Source organism: Macaca thibetana, chromosome 14 (assembly GCF_024542745.1).
Source record: "Macaca thibetana thibetana isolate TM-01 chromosome 14, ASM2454274v1, whole genome shotgun sequence".
Lineage (NCBI taxonomy): Eukaryota > Metazoa > Chordata > Mammalia > Primates > Cercopithecidae > Macaca > Macaca thibetana.
This window is the reverse complement of record NC_065591.1, coordinates 34,285,564-34,305,623: the sequence shown is the minus strand read 5'-3', so window position 1 is coordinate 34,305,623 and position 20,060 is coordinate 34,285,564. Positions and strand designations below refer to the sequence as shown.

Here is a 20,060-nt window from a genome sequence, read left to right as displayed (position 1 = left end):
AAAAAAAAACATCCTATCAACAAATAAATGCCCAGATACTCCAGATGGTGAATGAGGTGGCATCTATTGGATGATTCAGATGACATACAACTTGAAGCTGGCATGAGAAACAAGGCAGAAAAAGGCATTCCGTCTATCATAAGAAGGAAGAAAATCTAGTAGCTTTGTTTTCCTCTTTCTTACAGATCTCTACTCTAGAGCCAATCTAAAAACTGAATTCTGGGTTTCTAAGTCTGTATCCACTGACATACAATCAAATAAAATGTCTTTCAGTAAACAGAGATCTTGATCTCATCAGCTTTAACTGGTGAATCTGGCCAGAGACATTTATCACTCAATCCCACTGCTTTTTCTTGTCAGAAGAATTGCCATTATCATTACCTCTGAAGATACAAACAGCATTTAAGTGATCGCCACTTACCATGGGGAATGTTCCAGCCACAATTAACTTCCCATTACGATATCCATCCCCATTTTTGTATGCAATTATTTTCACTGCCTTCTGGTGTGTGGCTGCCATGCCACTGTGAGATGCAGCTTGCGTGCAGGTCTTCATCCGTAAAGACAATAGACGTGCTTGGTAATAACTTAGAGTTTTTTCAGCCTCGTCACACGACAAATCAACCTAATTTATTTTTTAAAATAAATTGTACATTTACTCAAACTTTCTTGTTTTAGTTTGCTACACTTCAGTCTCTTAATAAATGTGTGTATGTGTGTATGGTGTCTACATTTTGCAATGCTCTCTTCATGTGTTAGAGATATTGAATACTAGAGTTGGAAGGATGTTGGATCCAAATTCTTCAGTTCCCTCCCAGGCCTGTCACTGAGCCACTAGGTGACTTTGGGCATCTGGCTTGTGTTTTTGGCATTCTCTTGTTTTTGTTTGTTTGTTTATTTGTTTTTTGCTTTCTCTCTGCAATGGCCAGAGAGAGCCTGGATTAAAGTAATCATACACTAACATTATAGATAGCCTCTGAATTTTTAACTTTAGGATGATTCCACCATATGGTGGAAGATGTTGATGAATGGGGAGGGGAATGGTTGTAGCTTTAACCACATGGTAGTAAGGGTGGTGAACATCACTCTTCTGCTTTCCCTTTTCATCCCAAACTAGGATGCTGCCCTGAGGGCAAAGTTCTGTCTGAAATTCTGTAGCATTGGAGATTCTTTCCAACCAACTCCTCAGCACCTCCTTAACATTATCCCACTATCTTCAAAGCAAACCAGATGCTTTCAGGTTTCCCAGAGGACTGACTTCCTTTCTCCTTCAAAGCTATCGCTTCTGTTGATGTTTTCTGTAACCTGTTTTTTGTAACTCCAATGCGTATCAGGATTAGGGAAGGGAGGAGGGTGATCTGGGGATGGGGTGAGCAAGCCCTGAAGAGCACACCAGGCTGGAAGATATTTCACCTTTTAGGAATCGCTCCTTTTTATTCAGGCGTGTAAGTTCCCTTAGTTTTTACTTCTATAGTTATAGGAAAGTGGCAGAGTTTTTTTTTTTTTTTTTTTTTTTTTTTCCTCCATGAAGTCTAAATACTATTAGACATGGATGTGTGAATTCAGGCACCCCAATCTGAACAGTCATTAAAAACAACACGTCCAATTCCCCCTGAAATGTTCCATACTAGTAAAAGGAAGTTTTTCCTGTGGATATAGGCAAAAAGCTGTTCCATGAAGTAAAGATTTGTGGTTACTTCCTCACCTAAAAGCAACACTGTGAACAGTGAAATATGTCAGTAAATGATTAAAGCTGCAGAAGTGCCCAATTAACTTCAAAGAGTCTATTGAACTATTAATAGACAATGCATTTTAAATTACAATGGGGAAAAGGAAATCAATGCAGGTAGAATGGTAAAGGTGCATCTGAGGAAGATGAATTGGATGAGTGGAGATGAACTTGAGTGCAAGGCAGATAATGAATGCATCAAAGTTTCCAAATTGTTGCCATACATGCATTAGCAGAGCTCAGATCATTACATACCTCAGCCACACTGATGACCTTGAATGGCCCTTGTAAGAAGGGCTTCTGAGTCTTGGTGCCTGAAATACAGAGGAATGGAACCCCTGGAAGCAATTGTTTCAATCCCTTCTCTGTTCTCATGGATTGTCCACAAGCCAAGCAGAGCATAGTTTTTCTCTTGCCATCAGGTGAGAGATAATAGTATCCCTAAAATGGGAGACAAAGATGGCTTTATATAGGAGCATCTAAATTGTTATAGCATTGCTGTAGAACATTTTACAATATAAATATAGCACTTTTAACATCCCAAAATGCTAAATTTAAAATTTTATGCTAAATTTAAATTTAGCATAAATTTAGCCAAAATGCTAAATTTAAAAATTTAAAGTATTTCCAAATTCTGTAATGACAATTCAACACCAATGAATATAAACTGTGTGTAAAATCAGCTTCTTGGAGGAATGGCCAGCTCCAGATTTGGGACAAGAAATATACAAGACAATGAAGGGATATCTTGTGTCCTGAAAGAGAAGAAGCCATCATCATGTCCAAAAGACACAGGAGCCAACATGAAGGAGCCTCCACTGCCCCAAAATGGGACAATTAGGGAACAACAGAAAGAACCATAACTAAAACATTTAAAAATGTTTAAATATATAAAATCCTATGAGTTTTAATGATGCTAACAATATAAATAAAAACAAATAAACCCCAAGCAAATAAAAACAAAACTGCAACTCATGGGAGACTGTTGGAAGTAAACTGGCATCAATTTAAAACTCTACAAACTGGTCACTAGAAATTGTGGCAGATTATTTGTAAAGATGGCCACAATAAAACCATCCTACTCTTATTTGCATGCCCTTTTAAAATGTGACATTTTGGTCCACCAATCATGAAGTAGAATCTTTCTTTTCTTCTTTCCTTGAATCTGAGAAAGGCCGTGTTACTTGCTTTGGCCAACATAGCACTAACAAATGCGATGCAAGCAGATGTGTAAGAAGTGCTTGCAAATTGGAGCTTATTCTCTTTTGGCTGCCATTGGAACCCCGAGACCACAATGTGAACAAACTTGAGCTAGCCTGCTCGAGAAGCCATGTAGTTGAAGAACCAAATGTTCCCAGCTAACAGCCTGCCAACCACCAGATGGGTGAGGGACGCCATCTTTGACCATCCCATCCCCATAAAAACACCCAACTACCAAAGAACCACCAGATGACTGTAGCCACATTAGTGACCTGGGACAAGACCAGCAGAACTGCCCAGCTGACCTCAGCTCAAATCACTGGCTCACAAAGCAAAAAATGGTTGTTTTTTTTTTTAAGCCACTAAATTTTCAGGGATTTTGTTACACTGCAATAGATAAGTGAGATCAATAGAAAGAATTAGGGTTCATCCTACATTCCCTTACAACCATATTTTTGAGTAGTCAGATATTGAATTGATGAGCTAAAGTCCTTCCTTCTATTAAAAGTTTAGTTAATCAATGTAGGAAAAAATGATAGAATTAGACAAAATTGACCCTTTTGAAACAAGAGGGCAACATCAAGTGAAATGTCATTGGGGAATTTTTAAACATGAAATCAGGTTGTAAACACCTGAACCCACTTATAACTATCATGACTAAAAATGGAAAATCCACACATTGCCTATGTGAGTGATAAATAGGAAACATGTGGGAAAACCTGTGAAGATTCTGGCCAAAAAAAAATGTTAAACATAAATCTAGTTACAAATATAGGACTCAATTTCATTTACAGAAATTATGGGGGATGGGGAAACAAGTCAAAGGATGCCACAAAGAAGAAAGTAAACAAATCCCATTAAGGGGCATTCAATATGAAAATGGAGCCAGACTATGCCACTGAGTGTCACATGGAGACCTTATTTGAATCTTGACACAAACCAACAAACCATAAAAAAAAAAATTTAGGGCAACCTGGGAAATTTGATTAAGGATAGAATATTAGATGGCCAAAGAATTATTGTTAATCTTGTTAGCTGTGAGAATGGCATGATGAGTGTAAGTCAGAAAATGTCCAAAATTTTTAGAAGTATGTGCTTAATATGGAGGTGAAATAATATAATGTCTGGGGTTGGCAAACATGGCAAAACCTAGATAATAGTTAAATACTAATGATGGATAAATGAAGACTTATTGTCCTAGTCTCTCTACTTTGAAATATGTATGAAAATTTCCATAATAAAAATTTTAAGTATGTTAGATTAATATAAACTACCTAATTCGGTTTTTTCTCACAATTTTCCTTCATTCTTTACTACTAGAATCAGAGTCTAAGTGATTTCACTCAAAAATCAGCATTCAACTTGTATGATCATAAAGTTTTCTAGGGAGAAAATTTCTCTTGTTTTATTAAATTACTCTATTTTACCCTATTTTTCTTTTATCTTTAAGAGGAAGGAACCACTTACTGGTTGATCAATGTTTTCCTCTTTAATCACAGATGATGTACAGACGCCAGCATAATTTGCTGATGTAATTTCCTTATCCAAGGCAGTGCTATGAAAGGCCACAAGTGCTTTTATATCTTTCATGTAACGCCACTTTTGATTGGCAGCTCCATTGTTGTATGGCTTATATTTCTGAAAAAAAGAGGCAAAATATGGAGGCAAGTGAGTTCATGGGAGGGTTATAGTAGTCTTGTTTTTCATTGCATAAATCCAGAAAGTGCAGAGAATTACTCATAATCCCACCATGCAGTAACAACTACTACTCTTGAAATTTTAGTGATTAGATATGAAATCTTTTTTATCTTTATAAATACACATTATTTGATTTACAAAAATAGAATCATAAAATGCATACAATTTGGTAACTGCAATTTTTTTTCTTAACAATATTCCCTGAACCTTTTTCTAACATCTTGTAAAAATATATACCATTTCCTTGTAGGGATATTTTACTAATCTTCAATAGTTAAACATGTAGGTTCTTTCTCAAAATTTCTCTAAAATAAACAAATAGTGTAAATAAATATTTGGGAAATCCATGATAATTTTTAGGACGAATTTCTAGAAGTAGAGTTGCTGATAAAAAAATTATTTTAAAGATTATATCAAAATGCCTTCTAGAGAAATTATTTTACTTTGCACTTGTGCCAATAGTATACTAAATGACCCATTTTCCTTACATTCTTGCCAAAAAATGGGCAATATTTCCAAAACACGAATATAATAAATGAAAAAAAGTACCTTGTTGCTATTTTAATTTACATTTCATTGATTATCAAAGAGGTTTATTTCTTAAGTACATTCAGTTAAACATGTAATAGAAACAATATATTTATTCTAATTGTGAAAGTTGGCTCAAGTACAAGTAAAGAAATAGTTTCAATTGAACAGAACTTAAACCAGTAGACTAGTCCTAATTAAATATACCATAACACCTCAAGGAACTTTTGTAATAAATAACATCTACTTTACCAAGCGAGAGCTTGATAGCAAAGAAGAAAATAAATGAGTCCCAAGAATTGATTTAATGGGTCAGACAATAAAGCCTCCCTCAGAGGTCTGAAAAACCAAAGACTGTATTTTCAAGGGACAGAAAAGGGTCTAGTAGCATTAACCTGCTATGCCTCATTTTTATTATTTTACATGAACTTTAATATTTTCTCACAAACCAGTCGTTTCAATAAATGCAACACTAGCAACAAAAAATTCTTGAAAGGTAATCCAAATTACCTTGGGGTCAAATTATTTCTTACAAAATGGTAACCTTGGGAGAAACCATCCATATCTATAATTTTATGAAAATGATTAAGGTACTAAAATTGTATGTGTATGGGGTTGTATCTCACTGTGGTCTGTACTGAAGAGGCACCTGACAGAGAAGAACGTATTGTTACATGTACTGTATCTCCTAGAATAATTTTTTAGTCCATATTTTTCACCAGGATAGAAGACTTAATTAAGCTTTGATATTTGTCCAGATTGCTATGTCTCAATTTTGGATTCAGGGCCTGCAAAACAAGTTGCCTCGTTGCTATTAAAAACACAGAATAAAACAAATGTTATTTGGAGGCAATCTATTCTGTTCAACAAGAGGATGGAAAATACTGAGGAGGACACAGAAAGTAAATGCAAAGCAGGAATGCTTCTACACTTTCTCCCTTACTAGCAAGGAAAAACACATACTCGTTTAAGAGTGGTTTTGGTTATAAGCATGTGAGAATGACAGAAAAATATGAAAGAGAAAAAAAGATCTTCCTAGGTCTTTGTCCAAAACTCAAATGAAGCCAGACTTCTCTGGAGTCTCCATAAATTGTCTGGCTGCTATAAGCATTTGCAACAGTGAATGAAAAGAGAATTTCAAATGGATCGTTTGGTAGAATTAACATTGATGATCTTGCATCCTTTGGGAAGACCTCCCTGACTAGGTTCTTTCTCTCCAGCTGCCAAGGCCTTTAGAAACGGGAGCCTTGCATATGTTCCTGATGATCAAATTTAGGTGCATCTAATAGCCATCCACCTGCCTGCAGCCACCACTGAGACCATAAGCTTCATGAATGCTGTTGGGACAATTTCTCATGCTTGCCATTGGGTTTGATTTCAGTAACTAGCATAGTGCCTGACATCCAGCAAGCCCACAATTACCATCTGTTGGATTAAACTAAATTAAGAGGTACATGAACATGTTCAATTTAAAATCTAGGCAGACTATTGTAAATATTTTAACAACATTCAAATAGGATTCTAAGACAGTTTTCTTTTCCACTATAAGGAAGCATAAAGCTTTACTTAAATTTAATTAAAAGGCCATGACTAATCTTTAGCCATACGTATCTTACCTGAACAATAACTGGATAGCCACAAACTTCATTTCCAGTCTTGGTCATAGACACCGCCAGCACAAGGTCAGGGTTACTCACCAGGTGAAAGGTCCTTGGGAAAACAGGATTAGCCACATTACAAAGTAGCATGACCAGATTAGATCTCCCTCTGTGCCACTTAGCACTGTGTTGCCTCTCAGCTCCATGCATGCTCTGTAATAATGAATGTGAATCCTTTAAGAATTTCTCCCCCACAGTAAGTGTGATGTTAAGCTTTCTCAGTAGAGAGTGCTGGAAGAAGACTGCAGGATGAAGGGGCTCTCCGGCTCTTTCTGGCTGTGGCAGGGGGTCAGCGGTTGGGAGTAAGAATACCCAGTGATGTTCTGCTCCAGCCAGGTGCCCAGGATGCAGGTCTCCGGGCACCTTCATAGCCCAGGCTTGCCTATTGTTCCTTTGCTCAGTGCCCGCCTGACATGGACACCACATGCTTCAGGCCTCCTAGTGTACCAGCACCCCATTCCCTCTGCATGCTGGTGTGCCCAGCAACCGACTGCAACCCCCTATATGTTCCGGAGTATTATGTCCTGCTCACTCAGTGTTATGGTTTGAATGCCCTTCCAAAACTCATGTTGAAACTTAATTCCCAATGTGGCAGTATTAAGAAGTGGAGTCTTTAAGAGGTGATTGGATAAAGAGGGGTCTGCCTGGATTAATCCATAGATGAAAGGGCTAATGGATTAATAGGTCATCATGGGAGTGAAACTAGTGGGTTTATAAGAAAAGGAATGTGACGCCATGTGCTGTGCTGTATGATGCCTTGTGCTGTATGATGAGCTGTGCCATCTCAGGGCTCTAGAGAGTCCCCAGCAGCAAGAAAGCTCTCACCTGATGCACCCCTCAACGCTGGAATTTCCAACCTCAATAACTGTAAGAAATAAATTTCATTTCTTACAAATTACCCAGTTTCAGGTATTTCCTTCCTTCCTCCTTCCTTCCTTCCTTCCTTCCTTCCTTCCTTCCTTCCTTCCTTCCTTCTTTTCTTTTCTTTTCCTTCCTTCCTTCCTTCCTTCCTTCCTTCCTTCCTTCCTTCCTTTCTTTCTTTCCCTTCCTTCCTTCCTTCCTTCCTTCCTTCCTTCCTTCCTTCCTTCCTTCCTTCCTTTCTTTCTTTCTTTCTTTTTCTTTCTTTCTTTCTTTCTTTCTTTTTTTCTTTCTTTCCTTTCCTCTTTTCCTTCCTTCCTTCCTTTTCCTTCCTTCCTTCCTTCCTTCTTTCTTTCTTTCTTTCTTTCTTTTTCTTCCTTTCTTTTTCTTCCTTTCTTTTTCTTTCTTTCTTTCTTTCTTTCTTTCTTTCTTTTTTCTTTCTTTCTTTCTTTCTTTCTTTCTTTCTTTCTTTCTTTCTTTCTTTCTTTCTGATGGAGTCTCACTCTGTCACCTGGGTTAGAGTGCAGTGTCACGATCTCAACTCACTGCAACCTCTACCTCTTGGGTTCAAGCGATTCTCCTGCCTCAGCCTCCCGAGTAGCTGGTACTACAGGCATGTGCCACCACACCCAGCTAATTTTTGTATTTTTAGTAGAGACGGGGTTTCACCATGTTGGCCAGGCTGGTCTCAAACTCCTGACCTCAGGTGATCCTCCCACCTCAGCCTCCCAAAGTGCGGGGATTACAGGCGTGAGCCACCGTGCCCAGCCCAGTTTCAGGTATTCTGTTATAAGTAACAGAAAATAGACTAAGACACCCAGCCACCACAGACAAACTCTGGCCAGGCATGCCAGTAAAACTGCTCTGCAATTCAGTGGAATGGAACCATACCTTTTCTAATGAGTCCTGAACCCCAGCCTTGGGGAGGGGACCCCATTGCAAGTTTATCCTTTCTTGGGCAGTCTCTTTCAGCCATAGGGTGATATATATTATACACATATGTAATGTACATGGGTATATATACCCTAATTTACTGCCTGGGTAAAATATGGAGGATAAAAAGACTGTGGTTAACATAAATGTAATTTTCCACTGAGTTCTACTGCATAGTGTAATGCACGGTTCTCTAGGTTTCGTCGGCTTATCCAAACAAATGAGTTTTAAAAGCCACCCATCTACATGAAAGAGAACAATATGCTAAGGGAAGATGTGCAATAAAGCTCAGAATTACTGTTACTGTGCAAACACACTTCTGCTGTGGGACATATATGATTCTGAATCATGCCCACACCTAATCAACAAGACTTCTGCAAAACCTCTCTTGTCCAAGTCTGTCTGGGTGTTCCTAGAGGGTGACTTGTGCTCATGAGCAAATCCTGTCCCACTGGGTCCCCAATGCTCCACCTCTTCTCTCTGGACTCTGACATTTCCCATGAGGGATCAACCAATATCACCATGTCCCTTCCACTAACTGCCTCTCTTTTCCGTGGCTTGACATGAGGAGCTCCCAAGATGACAAAAGTATAGAATGTTCTGCAAAGTGGGAGGAGATGGAAAGAAACTGTCCTTCTATTTTGTGTTACACATGGTTAGATTTTCCAAGGCAGTGCTACACATGACCCAACATCTCATAGAGTTTTAGACTGACTTATCTTTTTTGTTTTCCCTTAAAGTCTTCTCCTTCTCCTTCTTTCTCCACAGCAGTCATAATGAAAGGAAGGAAGAAAGAAACAAAACAAAACAACACTGACAGACACTGAGTAAGATTCAGAACTAGTATTCTCTTCCAATGACCAAGTAATCCTGGGTGAAACTCATGCAATGGCTTTCTGTTGCCGCAGGGTCACATTCTCATTCCCCATGCATGTCCACCCAAATTTATCAGCCATGCTCAAATTCCAATTTAGGTTTAAGCGGGGACCTCTACTGTAATACAGAAAACCGAGGCAGTAATATAAATTGCTAAATACAGTGTAGAAATGAGGAAACACTAGGATGTTAGCTCCGTAAGGGTAAAGATTTTTTATCTGTTTTGTTCTTCGTAAAGCAACAGCTCCTAAAACACTGCCCTCAATAACCATTGGTAGCTGAATGAATGAATTCTGGTTCCATATGGCAAACCATTCATAGAAACAAAAGCCTGCTGTCCTACCTCCACATTGCAAAGGCAGCTTAGCCCAGGTGAATGGGGTAAAGAAACACTTTCACCAGGTCTGTCTACACAGTTGCTTTTCCCATATTTTCTAACAACAGCCCAGCAAGTTCTCCTTGCTGGAGGCTTTGCTCATCTCAGTGGGCAGAATAAGACCAAATCCTCTCCTGCCCACGTAGGGCCCGCTGCTGCCGCCTGCTGAAGCTTGTGCAACCTCCCTCAAAGTACTGATTCATAAGCCTTTTCATCACAGAACTTTTGAGAAGCCAGTGAAAATCTCAGCTCTTTCCCAGAAAAAAATAAATTGCACAGATGCACAAACATACATTTTGTACACTATTTCAAGAGATTAAAGAGGTCCCTGGAGACCCACCATATCACACTAATGGTAGAATTTGAAGCAAACCAATCTAAAAAACAGGGAATTGTTTTCTTTTTTGTTCATTAAAGAAATGTTCCATACGCACCAAAAAAGAAAAAAAAAGAGAGAGAGAGAGAAATGTGTAATCAACCAGCATGGACCTAACAGCTATCAACATTTTGCCATTCTCGTTTCATCCATTCCCCTCAAGTTTTAAAATTTTTGTTCATGATAGAATGTCTTACAACAAATCTAAGATAGCTTTTAATTTTATCTGTAAATACTACAATATGTTTCCAACTTATCAGGACTTTTTTTTTTTAACATAACCATTGAACCATTATTGCACCCAACAAAATTAACAGGACTTCCTTAATGTCATCAGATAGCCAAGCTGTTTTATATTTCTCCTGATTATCTCAAAAATAACTTTTGTACAGTACTGTAGTTGGTTTAAATTTGGATCCAGGACCAGACACTGAATTAGGTTGATATATTTGCTAAGATAGGAATTAGTTTATACTGCATGAGTGGAAATCACAAATTGGTTATTTTATGAAGGTGGAGGAGAGAGGGAAGGTGTGTGTTGGGGGAAGGATGGGGAGTAAGTTAATGAAAAGTATCAAAAAAATTGAAAATTGGGGACTTTTTAGAATTCTTATTTGATCTCTTCATTTCATAAAAATGACATTGATGAGAGTTTGGTCTTCAGTCCAATGGCCAGATAAAACTGTATACCCAGGAGATCAGAGTGAAGATTCCTTCTCTGAATCTGATTGTAGATAAATTGTATGTAGCTTACCTAGCATTTACATTTGATTTTATTCCCTTCCTCTTCTTTGGCTAGGATAAAGAATTATCAGCTAAGTTAAATAGAAGACCCAGAACTCTCAAATATAGTTCAGCTTGTTCTGTGGGGTCCATGCTAGACTTATTAGGATCCTATTCACCTTTTGATATATTAAACGCAAATATAATGTGATTACCTGCTGTCTTCCTGATGTATCCAGCGCTGATTACTACCATCAGATTTCTTCTCCACCAAAACCACCTCCATGCCTGACCGGAGACTGGGACCTTGAACCCCCAAGACTAGCTGAGGAGCAGCAAGGCTTATAATCTGCCCATCTCTGTATTCGAACTGCTGATGGCAATGCTTGTGCAATTTACTATGCTTTGGTGAACAGCTGAGACAAAGAAACCTCCATTAGTGGCAGAAAAATGTCTCATGCATTTGATCCTGCACTTGATGTGCTGGGGAGTATAAGTTCTGTTGGTGAGAGCTCCAATATGAACCATGTGAATTTGCAATGATAGACCATAGCATTAGAATGACAGCAACGCTACTAGCACTGCACTTCTAAGCTGACATAAGAAGTAGAATTCTGAGCTTATTTTGTAACAGAAATAAATGTTTACCAGGAGAATATTTGAAAATTCATTAGCAAAGAGAAAAGAACTTCAGTTGACAAGGTAATTTAAAGAGGAAAAAGTAAAATTTAAAATTAAGTAAGAGAACAGGGCCAGGGGCATGTAGAATCAAAACAGAGAAATAAGGGAATTCTGTTCAAACTATGATTGTTTCTATCCTCTGTCTACAGTATCCCTCAAAACAGAACACCATTCTCCAAGTTTTAAACTCACCTCTGACAATTCATAGCACATCATAAAATAATGATGACTTAATAATTTAAATGGCTCTCTTAAGGATCTTATATTAAGCAGAATTAACATGTTATATATCACAACACATTGTCAATTAAATTAATCTATAAACATCTAATAGCCCCTACTATGTGCATGGCCTAGTGCTAAATGTTGAAGTGTCAAAAACATTTAATTCACATGTTCCAGTAACTGCTGTAATGTCAAGTATCTAAAGATTATGAAATAATACAAAGTATTAGATTATGAAATAATACAAAGTACTATATATTCCTGTCATTTCATTGGACATTGACAAAATCATTAATAAGGAAGAAACTGCATTTTCTTAATTTCTTAAAAACATCAGGGCATCTTAAATGCTTATTCATAAGTTCACTCGCACACTCATTCAACAAATATACAGGCTCTGTGCTAAGTTGTCAGGAGGCAAAGGTGGATAAGCATACTGTTTAATAGAAAAAACACAAATGAGTAAGAGATTATATGCTGAGCAAAATAAACCAAAGAGTAAAGGACGTCCCTGCAAAATTTCGTAAATATTTTAATCAAAACCATAAGACAAAAATGTGCATGTTGATAGAAACAGCAGCTAACAGCAGTGAAAACTCTTAGGAATATATGTGTCCCAAGGTGAGAAAACTAACACTAGACAGAAATCTTTAAGAGGATTCCTTTGCAACTTTTTACCTGTATTTCTTCTGTGGTTCCACATTTTCAAAGAGCCCTTTTTCCATTTTCTTTGGAAGACTGTCATCCTCATCAAAGTCATGCGAAGCTTTCTGCCAGGCATACCTGAGAAGTGTGTGACAAGCCTTCATTCGAAGATGAGCTCTTGCATGTGAATCTCTATCAGGGTTCAGAAGCAAACACTAATCTAAGAAATCTCATTTGTGCTCATAAAATTTTTTTCTGAGGTGTAGTCTGATCATATTCTGCAGGATGTTGGTGGATCTATAAATCTTATTTCCATAAGGGTGCCTGATATTTGAAATTCACATCTTACTAATACATCATTTAGATCTTTTAATATAAGGCTACAAATAAAATCCCTCAATCACATAATAAACAGCATTCATCTTTGTCATGTTTACTCAGAAAAAAATGAGACCATGTATTGTATTTCAAAAATCATAAAGATTGACTACTCGGTAGTTTGAGAAATTCACAATGAACATGTAATGAGACTCCCTCTGTCTACCCCATAATTGGGTCATAATTCTGACTCGAACAGTACAGCCTAGACTACCCGGTTTTGTAAAGTTTACTCATTAGACAAGGCTAAGAAATCTTAACTTTTCCAAGATTTCTCTACAGAGAAATCTAGGGAAACTCAAATAGCATCTGCACAGATAAGCCAGCTTTTGACAGAGAATAATACAATAAACAGAGTAAATAGTCATAGTTTGAATCATTGAGTCAGCCTTCTGACTTCATATTAAAATGAAGATATAAAGGGGATCAATAGCTGCCATATAGATCTGTATATATAAATTTCCAGGCCACTGTTGAGAGCACATTTGCCTTCAGTGGGATCATGATATGAGGACTGTTTGATTGAGGAGGGATAAATATACAGGCAAAGCAGCAAGCCTATTTCAGCACTCTAAATCTGCATACCTGTAAATAAAGTTCTCTGGGACAGACTGATCACCAAGGTGCTTGTGATAATTTGATGTAACTACAAGCATTATTAAATTACCAAAATCTTCAGGGACAATTCCTGTGCTAGCAGAGCTGACCGTACTCTTTTCAAATGTAATAGAAGTATTACATGTAGATTTGAAACTGGTGGGTAATGACTGCCTCATTCAGAACTGCAGGCAGCATAAGCGGCTTCTCGAGGCAAAACTCTCCTTTTACAGTTAAAAAACAACAGTGCCATCTTGTGTTAAAAATAAAAACCACAGCTTTCTCACCAATTCCATTTCTTTGAGGAAAAGAGAGAGAGGGAAAAAAAGTCATTCTTAGCTTTAACAAAGTTAGAAAGATGCAAACAAGATTCTTCACCCAAATCCAGAGGTTTAATTTTCTTACTCGGAATTTCTCTATCAGCTCTTGAACTTCCTGGCAAATAAGGTATAGTCAGGTCAGTTTTAGAACAGTCATTTTTCAGTCCATCTTGCTTTATTAATTGATTTGTTCATTCATCGAACAAATCATTCGTTAGTTATTCACTCCTTTAATCAATATTTATTGAACATCTACAAGACAGGTAAGTTATCAGTGCTCATGGAGTTTACATTCTAGTGGGAAGAAGAGAGATTAAATAGACAAGTAAATGAATAAACAAGATAAATGCCATACGTTGAATAAAATAGGATATTGTAATGGAAATTGACTGGGACGGGGTAAGGTTTACTTTAGCAATGAAGTCAAAGAAGGCTTCTCTGAGAGGTGATGTTTGAATTGAGACATAGACAATAGGAAGGAGCCAGTCACGTGAGGATCTAGAGGGAGAGCCTTCCAAGCAGAGAAAAGAACAAATGAAAATGCGATGAAGCAAGATTATGGTTAGCCCATTTGAAGAACAGAAAGACAGTGGTGTGACAGGCAGTGAGTGAGGGGATGGTAGTTCTAGACGAGGCTTAAGAGGTGGGCAGGTACCTGTGATTCAGTGAGGAAATGAGAAAGTTTGCCCTACTCTCTATGTTCCAAAAGTCTTTTTATCCTGCAAAGCACAAAAACGGTAGGCAAGTGCTACCAGAATTGCTTTTCCATTTTTCTTATTGTTTGTGCCAGATACCTTTATGATAAAAAAGCAATCAAGAAGGATCCTTCTAGACTGATGTTCTAGCTGCTGGCTTTATGCATGTCCCTCCTTAAATCATCCCATTTTTCAAATATGCAAAAACCTCCAAACAAGCACATTTAAGAAAGTCTGGGAAAAATCTTACAGTGACTTCCTAATGTAAGATGATTTAGGATGATTTCAGGATTGTGTCATCAGAAATGGTTCAAATGACTAGTGACAGCCTGGAAAATAGATAACCCAGGGTATTAAAAAATATTTCAAAATAGTTTAAGAGCTGCCAAGTAGAAGAGGAATAGGGCATAATACAGAGAAACACATGGAATAATAAGACGGAGATGGTCTAAATAATTATTTAAATGTTAGAATGGGCCTCCTTGAAAACAGTGATCTCTCTGTTATTAGGAGTATTCAAGAAGAGGCTTGAGCAAAAGAGCCTGCTTGGAATATGCAGGAGATGCCTGCATTGTACTCTGAGAGAACCCAATCACTTTTAACCTCAAGGACCCCAGGCCATCACGAAATCCCTGATTCAGAACAATGAGAATCTTTGCTCTCAAAAATGTTTCTTTCTTTTCTCTTACTTTCTGTTTATTTTTTTTCCAAGTGCAGACTAAATTACTCAAAGGATAGATGACACTTCCTTTAGAAGGGGATGTGAAAGTTTGTGGTAAATTCCTTGACTGTTGAGAAAGATGCCATCTAAGACTAATCATTCTCTCTGAAAAATGCCTTCTGGTGCCTTTGTTACTGTCAGTCATAGGACCAAATGAATCACCTATCCGAATAAGGAAGTTTGGTTTCTAAAAGTTCATATTCTTATAATTGAGAATAGAAACAATTCATAACAATGATATATAAGTTATTCTCACAATTATTGCGGTGGTAATTGGCCAGGTATTTTTGGTTTTATAATTTGAAACACATTCAATCTTTCCTTCGTTTATTCAGTAAATGATGATTAGAACCCACGTGACAGAGTCTTTGCCCTCAACAGTTCCCAGGCTGGTAGAGGGAGGGGTAGGCAAGGGAGAGAGGGACTGACAAGTACATTGCCACGTAAAGTCATTGCTGTAATTGACTTCAATGCTAAAGAGTCATTCTACAGATAAGTACGGGGCAAGTAAAGGCACTGCAGTGGAGAGAAATTCGTATGTGGCTCAGAGGTCTGCAACAGAACATAAATAGAATGTGCAATATGCAGGCAACAGCTTGTTGTTGCTGAGCTGGAGGTTGGAATTCATGTGTCAGAAAAAGACAGTGGGCATGGGAATGCAAATGAGGGTCAATGACAGGCATGAACCAAGGTCAGAAGGTCTTGGGATTCCAGATGAATAAGTTTTTTCTGTCTGCAATAGGTAGCCCTTAAAAAAACTATGTGAAAAGGATTGTGCATTAGAAAGTTAATCGTCTACAGTTTAACTTAGAGGGAAATTGGAAGGAAGATATTATGGCAACAGAGAGCAATCAGAAAGCTATTTCAATGATCCAGAATGATAACTGTATATTAACATGTGTCTAGCTTGAACTTAGGGAAGAAGCTTAATTTATCCTGAAGTCAATATTTATGGAAACAAAACTTGATGAATTCCTCAAATAAATGTTTTCTATCCTAAAATTCTAGCCTTTTAAAAATAATAACATTATAACAATATTACTGAAAATAGACCATTGTGATGGTTGAACATTGAAGCTGTAGTTGTATCATTTTGCTGGAAAACTAATTAAATACTAGCTCTTCACCTGCCATTAGTTTCGCAAACTTGGCATGAGCTCCCTGCATGGGCTCTGTGCTGTTATCGGGCTAATGAGCTGAGTTCAAACAGCAGACAGGTAGCTTTTCGGGCTACATTGATTACTTACAGAATTTCACTGGAAGCATTTTCCGTTGTTAGAGCATCTTTTTGCATTTGCTTTTCTTCTGGTTCTGTAACTTGCTTCTCTTCTCCAAAAATTGCTACAGGTTTATGCACAGCAAGCTTGCTTCCAGATACAATGTCACTTTGGACTTCTAAAACAAGAGCTGAGCAGAAATTCACAAATTGCAAGGACATATTAGTTACAATTGCAGAGCATCAGGAATTTAGAAACACACACTAAAATACAAATGCAAAAAAAATAATCCACCTATTTGGTCTATTCATAGGTTATTTATTAAACTCAGTTGAATTTAATTTTAATTTTTGTAGATTCTTTACTCTCAAGATATCCTTAGTCAAAAATACTAAAAATAGGTCTTTCCAAAGATCAGTTATTCTATATTGTAATTATTCAAATGGGCTACATTATTTAGATATATGTTTCTAGATCATTCTTTGGGATCCAAAACTCATCAGTGGACGTCCCAATCCCAGTCCCAGTGAAAGCCTTGAACGACACATGCAAAGTTTTACTATACAGTGTTCAATATATATCACAGGGCAATGTTTTAAATTATACTAATGTTTTTTGTCTCTTTTTCTTTTCTTTATATGGACTTTTGTCCTGGTTCCTGGAGAAAACTTAAGGGAAGGAGGAGGATCATGAGGAAATCAGAACTTGAATAAAATAAAAGCAAAAGTCCAAAGATAGTTTTTGACATTCAAACAGCACATTGCTGTCGACCATGGAAGTTAGGATGATACAGTCATGATCTATGGTTTCTCCAAAAGCCTGTAGTTCCCACTTAGTGTATCAAGGGTTTAACTTCAGGATTGACCTGGAGAAAAACCACCACTCCTGAGTCAGAGGGGATTTGGGGAACAAGACAGAGAAAGCCAGAAAACTAGCAGAGTGTATCCTGATTCTCTCTACAGGCTTCACTTTGGGTATCTTAGTTAAACTGGGGAAACAGTGAGGACACTGTCCATTGTTTAGGACACCAGCCATTGTTGAGGACACCATGATGACGTCCTCTTTCTAGCTACCCTTGCTACTCCAGTCTGAAGCACAGCCAGCCACGTGAACTGGGATCTGGTTTCTGGGAGGTGCAGCTAAGACCCAGGAGTTGCTGAGAATCTTTTTGGGGAACTTCCCAAAAGTGTGTGCCAAGCAGGGGTGAGGTGGCTCTGTAGCAAGAACTGCAGAGATGACCACTCAGTCATAGCCAGGCTCCAGAGGGCCACAGGAAGCAGAGAGAAGGCTGAGTCAGGGAGGAAGCACACCCACCCAGAGTATCGTCTGAACCAAAAGAAGGAACCACAAGTCACTCCAGTCATAGATTTCAGCCAGCAGAGCCCAGGAAGCAAGAAGATCTGCATCCCAAGTGCTTTCTTTCTATCTTAGAGAGGAACTTAACATGAGAGTCTGGAGATAGAGAAATCTGAAAGCTCTCCCTAACGGGACTAATTAAATTAATGGATGGAACAAAATGTAAACATGACTGGAGAATGCATGAGGCTCACAAAGAAGGTCAGATCTGTTAACGACAAACTAAAAAGATTATGTTTTCTTTGCACATTCAAACTGTAGTGTGAACTAAAATACTCAATCCTGTCAAACATATAAATGACTTTAAAGAGTTAAACAGCAAGATGCAGAGGTGAAATATTACCTGTTTAAACAAACTTTGACTTTTTTAAAAACAGTATCATCAAGCCTTTCATTTTGGCTGCATATATTAAGGTAAATAATTCCAATGCTTACCTTCTATTTTATGTATGCTACAGAAGATTTCAATTTTGGAAATGTCTGATGCTAGGTTCCTCAGGAAGATTTGTTTCTTTTGTTGAGCAATGGACAGGTCAGGATTGATCCAGTGTTCTCCACATGAAACATATACCTATCAAACAAAGCATCTCTTATCCTGTATATAATTGTCACAGCAGCATTATCTGTAATAATCTAAACTGGAGACAATCAAAAAAATCAAAAAGGAATATTAATATAATAGGTGAATGATTAAAGAAAACTGTGGTGCCATGGAATACCACTCAGTACTTTCAAAAAAAATCAAACTGCTGATAAAGGCAACAGCTTTAATGAATTTCAAGAGTTTTGTATTAAGTGAAAAAACTGTCTTTGTATTGTACCATATTATTTTTGCAACATCCTGTGAATCTATAATTATTTCAAAACAAAAGTTTAAAAAAATAATTGTTTAAGAAGAAGAGGGAAGAAAGGAAGAAAAGAGGAAGGGAGTGAGGGAGGGAAGGAGGTAGAAAGGAAGGGAGGAAAGAAGGGAGCAAGGGAGGGACGCAGGGAGAGAGGGAGGAAGGTAGGAAAGAAGGAAAGAAGGAATAAATTAGAGATTGGCAAAATTAGAGATTGGGAAACTATCCCTAAAACCCAAATCTGGTCCCCTGTCTTTTTTTGTGAGTACAGTTTTATTAGAACACAGCTATGCCCATTCATTTACATGTTGTCTGTGGCTGCTTTCATGCATCAGAGCAGAGCTGATATACAGCAGGCACCATATGGCCCACAAAACCTACAATATCTACTATATCATTCTTTACAGAAAATGTTTAATGACCCCTGGTATAAATGAATTTGTAGTACAAACACCAAAATGTCAGTGTGGATATTTCCAGGTGACAAGATTATGGATGATACTTTTCCTCCTCTCCTCCTTTTTTTGCTTTTATGTATTTTTAAATGTCCTTAAATGGATAAATATTTCTTTACAGATGAGAAAAGAAAGTGATATATTGAAAAAGGCTCAGTAAGAAGAAAGAGAACCTCAGTGCTGACTTTTCTGGTCATTGCAAAGTCATTATTACAAACATTCAACATTCTATGTAGAAGACCCAGGGAAAACTTCAAATAATAATACTAATAATAGTAAATATATATTACTATTACTAATATTATTATTTGAGATGGACTCTTACTCTGTAGCCCAAGCTGGAGTGCACTGGCATGATCTCGGCTCACTGCAACCTCTGCCTCCAGGGCTCAAGTGATTCTCATGCCTCAGCCTCCTGAGTAGCTGGAACTACAGGCACCTGCCACTACGCCCAGCTAATTTTTTGTATTCTAGTAGAGGGAGGGTTTCGCCATGTTGCTCAGGGTGGTCTTCAACTCCTGAGCTCAGGTGATCCACCTGCCTCGGCCTCCCAAAATGCTGGGATTACAGGTGTGAGCCACCGTGCCCAGCCAAAAATTTCTTCTTTTGAACAACAGATTCTTTTTTCTCTTTTGGACATATTTAATGATGTAACTAACTGTTTATGTTTTCATTTTCATGTTACTCTTCAGAGCAGTGACAGATTAATTTCTAGCAAATATACAATCACTCCTGGCTCCATCTTATCCTCCTTCCACTCATACCTGCTTTGCCATGGTGGCCTCATCTATACTTACCATTAAATTAATTTTTTGTATTGTATGATTTAATGTAATCTACCTTAAATTCATTCTTTAAAAAACCCACAGTGGGCCGGGTGCAGTGGCTCACGCCTGTAATCCCAGCACTTTGGGAGGCCAAGGCTGGCAAATCACGAGGTCAGGAGATCGAGACCATCCTGGCTAACACAGTG

The 20,060-nt window shown here is 37.8% G+C and overlaps 2 protein-coding genes across 6 annotated transcripts in view; one reads left to right on the top strand and one right to left on the bottom strand.

Annotated features, from left to right (window-relative positions):
* Positions 1–20,060, top strand: part of DNAJC24 (DnaJ heat shock protein family (Hsp40) member C24) — a 940,502-nt gene that overhangs the window by 430,622 nt on the left and 489,820 nt on the right. The gene's annotated exons all lie outside the window — the stretch shown is intronic.
* LOC126936347 (doublecortin domain-containing protein 1) overlaps positions 1–20,060 on the bottom strand; it is a 404,995-nt gene that overhangs the window by 41,623 nt on the left and 343,312 nt on the right. For 4 of the 5 annotated variants that reach the window (XM_050759023.1, XM_050759018.1, XM_050759020.1 and 1 more), the window contains 8 exons: positions 18,226–18,361; positions 16,465–16,624; positions 12,540–12,698; positions 11,171–11,371; positions 6,772–6,865; positions 4,397–4,567; positions 1,985–2,170; positions 422–625 (listed from right to left, as the gene is read on the bottom strand). In XM_050759023.1, the coding sequence (XP_050614980.1) occupies positions 422–625; positions 1,985–2,170; positions 4,397–4,567; positions 6,772–6,865; positions 11,171–11,371; positions 12,540–12,698; positions 16,465–16,624; positions 18,226–18,361 (1,311 nt within the window). The remainder of the gene's footprint in view (positions 1–421; positions 626–1,984; positions 2,171–4,396; positions 4,568–6,771; positions 6,866–11,170; positions 11,372–12,539; positions 12,699–16,464; positions 16,625–18,225; positions 18,362–20,060) is intronic. The other variant, XM_050759019.1, reaches the window with a different exon arrangement.